General features: G+C 32.7%; 1 protein-coding gene across 1 annotated transcript; it reads left to right on the top strand.

Moving 5' to 3' along the window:
* The first annotated feature begins 9,139 nt into the window (after positions 1 to 9,139).
* On the top strand, positions 9,140 to 16,773 carry LOC123669372 (alpha-tocopherol transfer protein-like). Its single transcript, XM_045602978.1, has 7 exons — positions 9,140 to 9,280; positions 9,634 to 9,793; positions 10,162 to 10,291; positions 12,333 to 12,464; positions 13,240 to 13,350; positions 13,683 to 13,785; positions 16,640 to 16,773. The coding sequence occupies exons 1-7, from the start codon at positions 9,145 to 9,147 to the stop codon at positions 16,771 to 16,773; spliced, it is 906 nt and encodes a 301-aa protein (XP_045458934.1). The 5' UTR covers positions 9,140 to 9,144.
* The last annotated feature ends 227 nt before the right edge of the window (positions 16,774 to 17,000 follow it).

Here is a 17,000-nt window from a genome sequence, read left to right as displayed (position 1 = left end):
TTAGCCACATTATATAAAATAAAAAAAAACAAAAGACTTAAAATTACTAGAACTAATGTTACGTATCCTAAAATTTCACTGAAGTTATTGTCTTTCTTATCATTCAAAACACTTTTAATCACTGCACTATGTTTCAACGAAAAGGCCATATATTTCACTTCATCTAAACTTATTTCTTTCATATTGAGTACACTTGCACTAGATAGAGTCATATTCGTTTTTTATTGAGGCAGTGTTATAATTGGGATCTTCTTAGTGACATTTGATTCTATTAAGGCTCGGTGGTGGAAGTGAACTCTGTGAATTTCCAGGTCACAGGCGTCATCGATAGTCTTCAGGTAAGTGCCAAATACAAATTGTTTACTGACCTCAGGACCACATTGCTTGGTCAGCGTTGTTCTCAGTCTACTATAGAGGAGCCAGCTATCTGTATTGACTTGCTGAACGTTAACCTCTTCGATCTGGACCTGATGCTGCTTACAGGGAGTCAAGTCGTCTTCGAATTTCATAAGCTGTTCTATACAAGTACGTTCATAAAATAATGCCAGATTGTCTGAAGTGCATAGGAATTGATCGCTGGTCGACAATGAACGGAACGGTTTTAAAGTGGTAAGTACTTTATTCCTTTCGCCGAAAGGTAAGGTATATTTGGGAATAATGGTTACGGATTTGTTTTCTGGTTCATGAAAAATAGGTAATGAATATATAGCTTAAAATAATTATACGTGGAGTTATCTGTAATTGGTATTTCCATTTTAAAATGTTATCCGATTGTTTATAATATATGATTTTACACAAATGCTTTCCTCTATTTTTAATAAATTTGTTTCTGCTGGTAGATAACTAAGCTTATAGAATTAGAGATTAAATTTAAATGATTTAATGATTCTGTAGAATTTACAATTGGTTGATGATATAGAGACTTTACTTAATGCTAATGCTATTTCCATTTCACTTAGTCTAACAAATATAGTACGAAAGCTCCTTGTAAAATACACTAAATAATTCCGTAAGATAAGGTACAAAAATCCAATTAGTCTGCTTCACAGATACATCTTTCAGTAAAATTTCAACTTTTGTTAAACGGTTCTGAAAGTGAACAGAGCTCTTATTCATTGTTTTAGTTATATTGATAAAACTATCGAACATTTTAGAGACTATTGTTAGTTTCTATGAAATAATAATTTGGTTATTATTTAAATTTGAGATAAGTTCATCGTATTTACTCGCGTCATCATGATCCAGATTACCAATTATTATTTTTATTACGGAACCCAAAGGATTTATAAGACCTCTCTTAGAACGTTTCTGTGGTAGTAGTTGTTTTTCTATTGTTATATCGCGTATAAAGTCTGTATGGATCTTAATACTTATTAGTTCTTGAGAGTATAATTCATTCCATTCAATTATCCCACACATTTGTTGGTAATTTATGACAATGTGATTTAAATCATTACAGGTTTGTTTTAAACTCAAAAGCTTAACTATAGTCCAGTGGTCGGTTTGAATGTATGCTTTAACTTTCTTTACCACGATGCAGTAGAACCTGCGAAAAACGTTTAACGTTTTAATAGGAGTTTTGGTGTTTCTGTCTCCTACTTTTAGGGGTAAGATATTTCTCTCTGCACGTCCTCTAACCCTTGCCTTTACATATCTTGGTTTGTCTTTGCTTTTACGCTTGTTAACGTCCTTTGCAAAAGCAATTTCTCCTTCAGGAAACTCAATGTTAGCTTCACCACCTCTCTCTTTCCTAACCTTTTTCTTTATTGCTACCATCTTATCCGGTAACAATACTCTGATCCGTTTTGCATGCTCTTTAACCATTTCCTGAAACGGGCCATCCTGGGTTTTTGTCAGCTGCAGAACAGGTTTAATGGGTTTTCTATCATATTTCATTTTCCGGCATGCTTCGCAACTATTTATAACTGCTGTAACTGTCTCCTGCATTCTATCTCAATAGTAATTTCTACGAATCCGAACTAAAGTCTCCTTAATGCCCCAGTGGTATATTTTTTCTTCATGATATTTACTTATGATAGCTTTCTTTTCTTCTTTATCTTCAACATATACTACTCGTTCTGTGCATTCATAGAAATTAAGTAAACCTTTTTCAAAAAGTTGAATAATCATATTACTGAATAATTTTTGACGTTCCTCTTCTTTAAAAAAAATAAAATACTTTGTTTTCAGCTTTATGTATTGTTTTAAAAATTCTTTTATTAATTCAAGTTTGACTGGTTGGTAAGAAAACTTGTAAGACTTTTTGTTTATCAGGCGATAGATCTGTTACTTGGATACCGTTTTTTTGCCATGGAAAAGCTAGAAGCTGGTTAGGTTTGGCTTTGTGTGTCTATGGCCTCATTCAAAATTGGTATTCCAGATAGTTTTGGATTCAAGTATGAATGAATCGTTTCCGATCTACTAGACTCTGATCGCACAGGATAGCCATTTTCATTTAAATTTTCACTAGGAATTTCTATAGAACTTGCTGTTGCTGTTTGAGTTAAATCTGATATAGTCATTGTTGATGAATCACCGTAATCTAGGCTTTGATCAACATTAACTACTAGTGACTGATTTTCTTCGCCTGAATTTAAGGCGTTAATTTTTATTCTAGACAGAGCGTCAGCATCATAACAGTAATTGATATCATTTGAACATTAATTGTCGTAATAATAATATTCATCACAGGGAAAATTCTCTTGACATTTAGTCATCGTTAATTTGCTTAAATTAAATCCTTGTTGCATTTTAGGCTGAGCTAGCCTCATGGATACATCATTGGTTATTGTTGAGGTTGTGGTGGCTTGTAGCCGAATTGCTGACGGAGTTCGTACCCTAGTTATTGTGGAGGCTTATTCCCGAATTGCTGTGGAGGCATATACCCAAATTGGTGTGGAGGTCTGTATCCAAATTGTTGCGGAGGCTTGTATTTGTTGCGATTGGAAACCTAACTGAGGTCTATGACCGAACGATGGCCTTAGTACTTGACGTTGACCCTGAACTTGAGGTGTCTTTTGAGAATTATCAAAATTAAATTTAGAATAAAAAGGTAAGCTGGGCTTGTAACCAAATGGTCGTGTCATCGATGGCTTTGAACCTATAATTTGGCTGTTACCATGTACACGATTACGCATCTTATATTCCTCTAAGAAGTTTACTTCCTCGAGAACAATACTTAAAGCTGCTTCTAAAGTTTTGGGTGATTTAAGCCTAACTGTACGCATCATATTTTCCGGGATTTTATATAAAAATGCATTTAAAGCTGTATTATTATAAATAACCGATTTCGCAAGTTTTAAATTCTGGATCATGGATTGAATTGACCTTCGACATTAATAACGATCGAACACCTTGTATTCGTCTATTTATTATTACAAAATTCGAGAAAGGTTTCACCTGGATTAATTTTTAAAGATTCTAACTCGATATTACTGCACTCTTCACTGCGAGGGTCTCCAAAATGTTGGATTAACAGAGTTTTTAAGGTGGAGTGGAGTGGGTGGTGATGTTACAATGTGTTGTGTAAACATTTTGTTCCTCGTTACCATTATACCACACAATCACGTATTGACATTTTCGTAAATAAAGATTTAAGTGTCTTTTATCATTACTATATAGCGGAATTAGATCTATAATTTTTTTGGTATTAGTGATACGGTTGTGGTTGTCACGATTATAGAGTAATGAAATAATCAGAGGATGCAACTGGCTTAAATATTAAATGCTTTCACACGAGAAAAAAAAATCACACATATAATAAAAAACACGTAAATAAAATGATAATAAAAATCAAATTTAGAAATTAAACTAAAAATTGTTAATTTATAAAATAATATATTGTAAATTCATTTAAGTATTTATTACAATTTAAACTTTTAATATAAATTTAAACTTAGATTATTTAAACAACAATTATAATATATATTATATATATTATATTTTAACAAACTTAAATATGTTTAATTATATAACAATTTAATATTATTTAATTTATTTAATACAATGCAAAATTTAATTTTATTAAATTGTATATCATAACACTAATATTATAACAATTTATTAATTTAATTTATTTAATTCAATTTGAAATTTTATTTTCTTAAATAAAATGTCATAACACTTTAATATTACAATAATTTATTAATTTAATTTATTCAATTCTATTTTAATTTTATTTTCTTAAATAGAGTATCATAACACTTTAATATTATAACAATTTATTATTATTTAATTTATAAACAATTTGAAATTTATTTTAATTTAATAAAGTATCTATGTACCTTACTACTCTATGTTCCTATTATCAATGAGATATCAATTTCACAACGTTATAATGAGTAAGGTTTGATCTCAAGAATAACAATAATTAATGTGTAATAATTTATATGAATACAAGAGGATTACGGAAACAAGGATTGGCGAAAAGATTGACTCACCAAATGACCGCTACTCCCACAGTCCCACTCCCCTTCTGTCTTCTCTGTTTCTCGAGACACAAAAGAATATTTACTTGGTTCGAAGGATCTCTGCTCATGTAGAATATTCGCGTAATTTTTGTAGACGAATTTCGACGTCAGAAAAACACGAAAACTACGGAGGCTATAAGAGAATCATCACCGGCTGCGCCATTTTTGGTTTCGGAGCCTTTTGAAAACTATTTATACGAATTAACTATTAACTAAATTTGAACAAAATTAATGAAAGACATACCAACTAACTTAATTTAAGCAAAATTAATGAAAGACATAATTATAACCGATTTGGAGGCTTTAATGTCTGACTTAACCATTACAGTCTCGGCCCAGCGGACGTCAGGAGGGGGAGGGGGACCAGACGCTGAGTTTGCGTCTCTTGCTTATTCTATGAATTTTACTTTATGTATTTTATTCTATGTACCTTATTCTATGTATTTTATTCTCTGTACCTTAATCTAGAGCGGATGGACGAGTCGTAATTATAACTAGCTACTACTCGCTTATATATACAAGTAATAACCAACAAAACATATCACAAACTTTGTATATATGTATAATTGTTATCGTGAAATTTAAATTTTTTTTAACAGACAAAAATTATAAATATGTCGGAAGTAGGAGGTCAGACTGGTTAATTTCAATATGAGGTAACAAAAGATAGTTATAATTTAACGGGGCCAAACTTCTTAGTATTCGATGGTTTCACCATGCGTGTGCCGAGTTCATCGTATGGCAGAGGGAGTAACTCAGAGAAGTGCCTAGGACTTGCGACCTAGGTGTAGGTTTAAGGAGGCCCCCTTTGAGATAAGTATCAACGCTCACCTTCACTGCTGCTGAGTTGTTAACAATTTATTCGTTTGCACAAATTAATTATTGAATGAGTCTAAGTTAAGCTACTAGCAGGATAACCGCGATGCTCGGCGACGACGAGTACTGGAAGGCGATGGTCTCCTTCTGCGAGACAGTAATGTCCCAGAAGGAGAATGACGAGTGGATGAGAGAGGAGGCCGCCGACGAGGCCTGCGTCCGCAGGCGACGAACGGGGGTGCGTAGGAGGCGTTACTTAATGCGCTTCCAGTAACGCTCCTGTGTCCGTGTCGGGCCAGGATGGCAACCCGGTCCTGCTAGACACGGCGTTGTCGGGATTGTTCAGAGGTGAGCCGGACAGTCCCCATAGAGGAGAAGTCTGGCCTTTTCGCCGAGGCCAGCCTGAAGCTGGAGGGTTCCTATCTCCTGCAGATCCAGGACCCTCCAATTAAAGCGGCTGAAGGCTCCCGCAGGGGTCTTGGTCGGTAAAGCCGACATATAGCGGCCCAGACGACACTGGGTTCTCCGAGGTTCGGGAGGAGTCTGCCCAGTGCACTCGCCACCTTCACGACCTTCGGTCCCACCATAGAGAAGTGTGGGCCGAAGGTCCACCCTCCGTCAAGGATGAGCCCCAGATATTTGATTTGGGTGCTCATCCTGACCTTCTCCTTTCCGATCTGCAGGGTAGCGCCCGGTGGGCGTCCCTTGCGTTCGGTCCCGCGGAAGAAGAGGGCTTCGGTCTTGTCAATTCTGACACGAAGCCCTAAACTTTTTATGCGGCTGATCACGAGGTCGAGTCCGACCTCGGCATGATATTGATATGGATAACGTAGTAGTGTGTATCAGTCTTCTAATCTATTACTTATCGCTTAATATTATTTATACCAGCGTAATCGTAATGTACTGGCTGTGTAAAAAAGTAGGCGTAAACTTTTAACAATAATATAATGCTTTAGGGGTTAAGTATAATTTCACTACATCTGATTTAGTTATAAAAAAACAATTTCATTATCACCTTACTGACTACAAATAATATAGTTTATTTTTTAATCTATGCATAACGTAATAAAAAATGTTGTTTAACTATAAATGCGACTTTCTAGTATACGTACTTATAATTAATTAATATTGGTATGATTGTACGTACCAAAGAAATAATGTTTAATAGTTAACATGCATGCTAACATGAGTTAACGTTTATATCGATATCTTATACTTTATCTCATTTATTACATGCTGTTTCAGTTTAGTCGACTTAGTTATCTAATTCTTTTATTTTCTCGTTGTAAAATGAGTTATAAAAATAATATTTACTCAACTAATACTTTTAGGCGAAGAAAAAAACCTACTCAAAGCACTAAAATATTCAATACTAAAAGACTATCATATTAATTCAATAATCAAGACAATTTATATTTCAAAAACCTGCCATAAGTCAAGGCATATAGTGATTTGATTCTTTTAAATGAATACCAGTATGACATTGGCATCATATTATCATGGCATTATTATATGTACTTAGTGTAGGGTAGCGATTTGAACGTAGTCAAAGAATACGTTCTAATAATAAAATTGTAATTTAACTATAATACAAAATTTATTTAATATGTAAAACCAGGTCATTATTAGATACACTTAGATACCTAAATAGTTGCAAAATATGTATTTTACTTACTATATATCGTTGTAAAGTTCAGTCAGTCAGTCAGTTCAGCCTATCGCAGTCCACTGCTGGACATAGGACTACCTAAGCTTGCGCAATCTTATGTAAACGGTCGGTCCAGCGGACCGGTGACGTCCCACACTGCGTTTGCCAAGACGTGGTGTGGGAACTGTGGGACGTCGCCGTCGGTCTCCACTTCAAGACGTGTCTGGCCTAGCCTTGCGAAGTTTGTATCACTGAAAAGAAAAGAGAGATATACCTATATAATTTTGATCTTAGGATATACAATATCACTCATTTAGCTCTTCAGCTCATTTAGCTCAGTAAAATAATTTTATAATGCAACCAAAATGCAACCTAATGGTGTCAAGAAAAAAAAATACTTTTTCGCTTGTTCAAAGCAAGACGATTGAGTCTATGGCCTTGTGACATATGAATCGAAAAGATTCAGAGCCATAGCTAACTATCTCTCTCTTTCACATGATAAGCGCCAGTGTCCGATCGGGTGGATCACTAGCTTAGTCTCGTTTACTCTCACTCAGTACGTCAGTATCTCGAAAATGAAACATAAACCTAGTGAGCTGGAGATATATTTGAAACGCAAGTGAGCTGATCAGAGACTAGCTCACTTGAAAAGATATGTTTCATTTGTATCATTCACCCATGAGTTACCCAAGTCTACGTCTGGCATCATTACAGTTATTTGAAAGTAATTGCAAGTATTTGCATCAATGTTAACGCTCTGTTTTATTATAATGATGTCACTTTACAAGTTATATGGTTAGGTATCAATTTAGCAGAAATACGGTACCTTGCAAGCTTATCGGTCAATGCGATAATACATTACTAGCCAATAGGCCATCGATCCACCGCACAGTCTCAAAAAATGCACTGGCAGTATACGTTATTCGTAACATTACATTATTTCACAATACTTTTTTTGTAATTTACAGTAATATATTTATTACATGGTTTTAATTATAGAGATAACCAAGCGCGCGGTTAAAACACGTTTTTCATTATATCGTGATACTAATTTATCGTGATAGGTCGTGTCTGAAAGACATTGTTTAAAATTGCAGCTACATTATTGTGAATATTATTATTAAACAAACGGTAAATATATTTAGTTAAGTTTCTTCTTACAGTAAACGTGGTTGTAGTATTTACATTTCTTATCTACAGTATTTTTTTATAACAACCGTATTTTATGCAGAGTAAGTGACACAACTAAAAGTTATGAAATGAAGAGTTTAATTAAATTGATACGTTGTATTTTTCATGTATAAAATTCTTGAAATATTTATATGCTGTTATTATATTTATAACTTGTAAAAAGTAAACTTTTTTTTTACTATAAGGAAATAGGAATTATAATATTGATCGTGGTTTAATTTTCTCTTTGAGAGAAATACAAATATGTTTAAACATATTTGTACTTAAATGACTTTAAGTAATTTGTAAAAATCGTATAAATTTATTAACATGTTGTTAAGCGGAGTAGTTGTCAGGAAAAATGTCATGGTTTTTTATATCGATAATATTTTAAAAGCTTTTCAATTCGGTCCTAAGTTAACGTAATGTGAAACAATGTAAATAAAATCATTAAATAAAAGTTTAAAGTAATTATAATTTGAAAATACACACAGACACACACACACATTAACCTATCCTAGTCCACAGCTGGACATAGGCCATTTTTATCCCGCCATCGGTCGGCTTTTTAAGTTCCAAGGTGGTAGTGGAACCGTGTTATCCCTTACGGCACCCACGGCAGAGATAGAGTGTCTTTACTGCCGTAAACACACATCAGAATTTGAAAATAATAAAGTAATAATTGTTTTAAACAACGTTCAAAAATCTTTAAAAGCAAAAATAAGTAGGTAAACTTAGTGTACTTATGCTATTTCTATAAGGCTTATGTGCGAATGAGTTTTCTTATTCTTATCTGATTGTATTTTGTTTACTATATAACATTTTGCGTAGTAGGGTCTTTAATTATGTGATTTTATTTTATAACGTAAAACTATTAATATATAATATTAATCTTGTCTTCGGATAGTGCCACTTAGCTGCTATAAGTACGTACGAAATAGTTGGCCTGTAAAATAAAAATAAAAATTAATTTGTATCTAAAAATGTATGTATTAATACATTAATTGATGCACTCTCAATTTAAACTTATAGTTACCTTCAATGATACGAGAGCTATCACCAGGTTTGGCTAAAATAGCCAAAAATGAGCTGAACGAGAATCCAAATCAAGTTCCTAATGATTTAATGAATATAAAGGAATGGATATCAAAACAACCTCATTTAAAAGCGAGGACAGGTTGGTGATTGGTTAATTTTTTAATATTTTTTTGTTTAATTTTTAAACCATTGGGTGACAAATCAACGTACAGTCTAGTCTGCCTGATGTTATGTGCCTGTTGACGTTTGCAGTATAACACGCGCTATGTCAATCTTAGGGCTCTGTAGAGGTACAAGTTACTCCTAGGCCTTACTCACCACAGGAGCACATTGGGCTTAGAGCAGTAATATTTGTCTGACTTTTTACCAAGTCGGATTGCTCCAGATTTTGATTTTGTATTTTCTGCTGTGTTTCACCTCATATCTTTTTCAATTTCCAGTTTCGAAGTTTTGTGACAGTAATATTCACTAACATATTTTTTCGTTTTGCAGATGACCAGTGGCTTATCGCTATACTCAGAGGTTGCAAGTTCAGTCTAGAACGTGTCAAAGAAAAGATCGATCTGTTTTACTCTTTGCGAACAACTGCCCCTGAAATAACTTTACGACTAAAGCCAACTGAACCCGAATTTATAAATTTTTTGAGGCTGGGGTAAATTTTCTTTACAGCTGTAAAATTTTTATTACGATAATAAATGTTGGATATTCTGTAAAATCATTCATTACATGATAATCATTCATTATAAAAAATTATTACAAACATCAGATTTCAATGAATGCTAACCTCACCTTTATTTTTGTCTGAGTATATTGCTGTAAAGACATCTTATTTTGCAATTACTATTATATTACTTTTAACGTGGTTAATGATTTGTTTGTGTAACGTTATATTTTTTTGAAGCCGTTTTTAGTTTTATGCTGTAGATCTTATCAGTCATGTGCCTATAAGCAGTTTGTATCTTTAATAGAAAATTTCATAGTACATATCGTTAATGTAATGCATGTTTTTACTGATTTCAGTACATGCGTTATTTTGCCACAAGCAAATAATGAGCAACGACCCTGTGTTATTCTCATAAGGCCGGGACGGTATGATATTGAAAAATACAGTGTAGCTTATTTAATGTGTATTTTATATTATTTAGTTCAGGTAAGTACAAGTACTTTTTAATCATTATTAAAATTGGTAAAAAAATGGTTAATTTTTTTTTTGTTTAATATGCGATTTCCTTATTATTCTGCCAACAATAACTATGGCCTTGATTTTGCTTTATGAATAAATAAATCTATACATTTTACATTTAAATAAAATTAAAATGACGACCGCTCTGGTGTAATGGTGCGTGTGCCGTGTCAGCGGCGCCAAAACACACCAACAGTCGCGGGTTCAAATCCCGCTCGGTGTGGATATTTGTGTTTATACATACGAGTATATTTATTTCCAGTCTGGATGTGAGTTCTTGTGGGTCTTCCCACCGTGCCTCGGAGAGCACGTTAAGCCGTCGGTCCCGGTTGTTATCATGTACATGTATGTATAGCGATCGTTGTTCATAGTAGAGAATATTTCTGCCAACCCGCATTGGAGCAGCGTGATAGATTAAGATTAAGTTGACCCTTTTCCTACATGGGAAAGGAAGCCCAATGCCCAGCAGTGGGATATTACAGGCTGAAACATAAACTTTTATCCACTAGATACCCTCATCTGTCGAATAGCGTTAACGCCAACCGGTAGCCCTTACAAACAGAAATATTTTCTTAGATATTCTCATATAAAAAATCATACACTTTACGCAACTTTCACGAATGACATTAGCGCCACCTTAATATCTTATTATACTAATATATATAATATCTAATATATAAAATTCTCGTGTCGCGGTGTTTGTAGTTAAACTCCGAAATAGCTTGACCGATTCTCATGAAATTTTGTGTGCATATTGGGTAGGTCTGAGAATCGAACAACATATATTTTTCATAGCCCTCATTTATAAGGGGGGGGGAGGATTTAGGGGGTTAATAAAATATTATGAAATTTTGTGTCCATATCGGGTAGGTCTGAGAATCAGCCAATATCTATTTTTTCATATCCCTAAGTTATAAGAGGGGGAGGGGGGGGGGATAAAGGGGTTAATAACATATATGGCAAAACAAAATTTGCAGGATTAGCTAGTAAGCTTATATATTGTAGCTATTAATTTATATTATGTCTCCGTACATATTTTCGTGCAAATATTCTCTTTATCCGAAACATAATATTTTCACATTTTTAATTATTAAGTTAAGAAATATGTAATAAAAAAATAAAACGTAAAAAGTATATTTTTGGTAAAATTTTCCCTTTAATTATACAAGTTTCGTAATTAAGAACCAATGAAAAATTTCGTTAATGAGAATAATTCTTCTAATTGTACTAATAACATTATTTACAAGCCGACCCGTGCCCACTTCGTTGGGCGTTAATTATTATATTTTGGTGATGCAAACATATAGTAAACTTTTCATCTCGCTCGCATTTCTCCGACTTGATTTACATATACTATTATTTATCACAGATTTTTTTGTACAATAACGCTTTGTAGCGTTTGTAGCGTTTGTAGCTTTCTACTTGTGAAAGAATTTTCATGATCGGATCAGTATTTGCGAAGATTACCCCTTACAAACAAACAAAGTTAGAAACTTTACCTCTTTATAATATTAGTATAGACAATATATTCAAAATATATTATCTTGTAAGGTACACATCAATTTGGTTAAGCACTTTTTTTGGAACCTCTTCCAGGTCCCCCTTTAAGGCTTCCTCAAAAACATTCCATTTTCCCAGTATTGGGCTACATGTTGCCATTGTAGGCCAGCAATTTTCTTCGTGTCCTTTACCAACCTACTCAAATGTTTACCTCTATTGCATTTTCCTGGTGAGCTTTTCCAAAATGCAACTGTTTTAATTCACTTAAGAAGTGCTAAATGTGGTGTGGGTTTTTCCAAAGTGACTCGGAGACAGTCGTTATCATACGAGTAGACACAAGATAACAATCGTTACTAATACTGGAAATATATTAGCCAAACTGTAGTGGAGCATCGTGGTAGATTAATATTCTACTCTTTTCCAAAATTGTTAAAAAGGTATATACCCAGTAGTTGGAGGTTACAGGCTGTATCAGTCAATAAAATCATAAAATAATAATTTGTTACAGATTTTAGTTGTTGAAAACGACACCGCCACTGTGATAGGAACACAGATAGCTGTTGATTATGAGAAAGTTACTTTAAATCATCTAGCGGAAGCCACTCCTAGCATGCTAAGGAAACTGGTAGCTGTTAGTCAGGTATATACATTGAATTGTCTTTAATTTATACGAAGAAAAATAAATCAATAATCAAACCAAATTTTAAAAAAAAGGTCGTCGGAGAAAAATATGTTAAAATTGCCTGGAAAATTAATTTCAATTCAATTCTTGATTAATATGGTTCTTAGAGGTTCAAAATGAAGAAAATTATTACCTTTCGAAAAATGTTTATTATAAAAAATGTAAGTATTTATATTAACAAGAAAAAAATAACTACATACTTATAGGGAGAAGTATATATAGGAGGTATTTATTACTTTTACCGCTAAATAAGTAGCGAAATAATATTCTGTATAGAGCCTATATTGTTTTTGGATATCGTTGAATATAAATTAAATAAAGAAATAGACAAATAAACATTATGCAGATATAATACACTCACGCAGCATAATTACTGATTGATTGTGGTTGCAGAAGAGATACGTGATATGCTTTTCAAATCTAGATATTGATCTTTACTAAGTGTCGAATAACACAAAATAATAATAACATGATATATTTTATCTTTAGTACAAATTAGTAAGAACGAACGAACAACATAGTAATCTACACAATTTATTAAAAGAGTTATTCAATTTATTAGTCATAATATGTATATGCGTAGATACCAATAACCTTATTAATAATTATTAATACATTAAATTATTTGAAGCGTAAAATTAGTATTTAACCGTACAAAAAACAAAACTATTTTCTGTTTAATCTATTTTGCCTCTTTTTAATTTAAAGATAATTTAAATCTTGTCTCTTTCAGGAGTCGTTGCCTTTACGATTTAAAGGCAGCCATCATGTAAATGTACCGTCTGGTATTGAGGTTATTTTTAAACTGATATCTGGATTCTTGGGTCAAAAATCACGGGAAAGAGTGAGTTATATTATGTTATAGAATTAAGAAATTCATGTGTTAAGTTAAGGTTTTGGAAGAAACAACTTTGTGATCATCTTCTGCCGTTTTTATGAAACTAAAATTGTGCATACATTTGTGACGGCATTTTTAAACTGGGATCCAAGGTCGCACATATCCATTTTTGATGCATTTATATTTATCCATTTTCCAAAAATGTCCTCGTATAAAGTAAAGCTATTTTTCTTCGAAGTGACTAGATTATAATTAAATTTAGAGTTTAAATAAAACTTTCCATACATCCATCCCTTTCATACATCTTATATACTTTTACATTTCATTTTGAATTTTAGTTAAGAATATACAAAAATAAGGAAGAATTACTGCAATCTTTACCTAAAGAAACACTGCCTGTGGAATACGGAGGAACGGCGGGTACCATCGATGAGATATTAGGTAAAATAGTTTAAAATTCACTTTTGTTTCTATGTTTTCATTTTATTAATTGTGATATATTTTCAATATATTTAAAGAAATAATTAATAGTGTTAAACACCCGACGCAAAACTATTGCTGCTATAAGTTTGACCCCAATCTCTGTCTGAGGCATCATAGCTCTCGAAGTGAATTCGGTGCGGTATTTTCTAGTGATAGAGACTTGCAGTGGTTTTTAGTTACGTGTTGTTAAAATAGATCTAGCGGCTTTAATATCTATCATTTTTCCAATATGATATTATGCATTTTCGGTACAAAACGGAATTATGTTTCATTTTCTTATAATTACTTGACTAAACGCTTCACATGTGCTAGTATAATTTCAAAAACAACCAAGTTAGTTTTTTGCGGAGGGGGCTTTAAAGAGTTTAGTTAAGTTGACTTGTTAGCCTTTGCTATTAAATCAAGGCCAAGTAACACGTGCATCATTCGATGCAAAAAAAGTCTTAAAATCCTAGCATTATAAACATTTATTTTTGAATGGAATTTACCTTGAGAATCATTGTTATTACTATTGAGATATCTAAATTATGAGTGTCATATATGAGGCGGTATCTTTATAATATTTATGTGGTGTGTGTGCGTAGGTTTTGGAGTCAAAGTCATATCTGTATAAATAATCTATAGTATAAATAAAAATGAATGTTGCTAAGCGCATAACTCGAGAATGGCTCGATCAATGCGGCTTATTTATTTTTTTGTATATTTCTTAAGGCCCATGGAAAAAAAAATATTAACTTTTGACGGAACGAAGTCTGTCCGGGCAGCTATATCATAATAATAACTTGAAAGTTTGTAAGGATGGATGGATGTAATGGTAGGCAGGAAGGATTAATACTAATAAAATTAGATAAGTTAATCAAACCAATAAATAAGAAGTCTATCAGTTTTGTAATTTTAGTATGCAAGAGTACTTCTATACTATAATTACTGAATTTTATATTTAAAAAATTAAGTAGGAGGTATTCTAGATATACGTATAACTAAATAATAATAAAAACTAAATAAAAATAGGTAAAAAAACTTTTTAAGTTAAACGGTTTTATGTTAAACATACATTGCAATGTTTAAGATAAATGTACTAAAAACCAAAAAATAATAAAATAGATACAGTCGTGGGAATTATAAACATATGCATAGACTAGACTAAAATAAAACCGTGGGGCACGTCAATTGTCTACAATCGTTGATTAAAATGTTTGTTTTGTAATGTTACACTATAATTAGGCAGTTGTTCAACCGACAACGATGGACGTGTGATAAGTAGGGCTAGAATGTGGAAACAAGCTAGCAAGCTCGATTATAAGCGAGTTTTAGGGTTTCATAGTGGTGAGCGAGTAGTACTTTTATCATATGTTTTGTCGATTAAAGACAAACTACGAGCAGTGAAACGATTCCTCGCCAGCCAGCAGTGTGAATGTCCAACGATAAACTAGTTGAAACATCTCTTTTATTTACATGGAGTGTATAACTATTGGAATTTCCATGAGCAAGAAAATAGTAAGTAATTTCCTCACCGTCTGCGGGCCAACTGCCTATTTTAACGACGAATTAAACGATTCTTCTATCGCACATTAAGTCGATAATTTGTAGACAATTGACGTGCCCCACGGTTTTATTTTAGTCTAGTCTATGCATATGTTTATAATTCCCACGACTGTATCTATTTTATTATTTTTTGGTTTTTAGTACATTTATCTTAAACATTGCAATGTATGTTTAACATAAAACCGTTTAACTTAAAAAGTTTTTTTACCTATTTTTATTTTCTAGTTTTTAGTTTTTATTTCGCATTCTGTTTAATTCATTTAGTGCTTCATTATTGCAAGGCCCATCTTAAATATTGAGGTTGTATAGTGCACTGTATTCTTCTTGTCAAGCCCTTTTATTTGATACCCATATTGGTGGGATTGATAAAAAATTGTTATCAGACATTTGGTAGCAGCGGCCAGCTTAGATTTCAATTTTGCATAGTAAATTGTATTCTACTTGTTGAGACCTTTCATTTGATACCCATGTTGATGGGATTGATAAAACCTAAGTTATCCGCCATTTTGTAGAGGCCGCCATCTTGGATTTTAATTTTATATAGTACATTGATTATACTGGTTGAGCACTTTCATTTGATACCCATATTGATGGGATCGATAAAACCTACGTTATCCCCCATTTTGTAGCGGCCGCCATCTTGTATTTCAACTTTTTATAGTTTATTGTATTCTGCTTGTTGAGCCCTTTCATTTGATACCCATATTGATGGGATCGATAAAACCTACGTTATCCCCCATTTTGTAGCGGCCGCCATCTTGTATTTCAACTTTTTATAGTTTATTGTATTCTGCTTGTTGAGCCCTTTCATTTGATACCCATATTGATGGGATTGATAAAACCTACGTTATCCGCCATTTTGTAGCGGCCGCCATCTTGGATTTCAATTTTTTATAGTATATTGTATTCTGCTTGTTGAGCCCTTTCATTTGATACCCATATTGATGGGATTAATAAAACATAAATTATCCGCCATTTTGTAGCGGCGGCCATCTTGAATTTATAATGATAATGAATAAACATAATTGTATTGTCACCAAAATCCAAAGTGTATATAAAATTTCAGATTAATCGGTTGACAGGAAGAGGGTGAAATTTGAATTACTAAATTTGACCCAAGAATAATAAAAAATAAAACAAACGGGGTGAGCTAAATAAAACCGTTTAAAAAATAAGTGTTGAAGAAGACTCGGAATGACACAAACTATTTTTTTATCTCAAAACTTGCTACGTTAGTTGGCAGTGTTAATTTTCATTACTTTTTTAGATTATTGGGAAAAAAAAGTCATCGAATACAGACCATGGATGGAACGAGAAATGGAGTTTGGAACAGACGAATCAAAACGGATAAAGAAGGATCACGTGGATCAAGGATCATTCCGGAAACTTGAGATTGATTAAATAAATATTATATTTAAAATATTTCATAACGTAGTTGTATATATGTATATATAATAATGATATAGTAGTTTATGTATGTATATAATAAGAAGTGCATGTAAATATAATATATACTTGAGATATGTTCGTATATATATATATATATATCAATAAATAAATTAAAAAAACAAACATTACGTTTCGGTAAAATATATTATTGAAAGTGATATGTATTTATTTATAACAGA

The sequence above is a fragment of the Melitaea cinxia genome, chromosome 3, assembly GCF_905220565.1.
Source record: "Melitaea cinxia chromosome 3, ilMelCinx1.1, whole genome shotgun sequence".
NCBI classification, from domain to species: domain Eukaryota; kingdom Metazoa; phylum Arthropoda; class Insecta; order Lepidoptera; family Nymphalidae; genus Melitaea; species Melitaea cinxia.
This window is presented reverse-complemented; position numbering and strand designations above follow the sequence as displayed.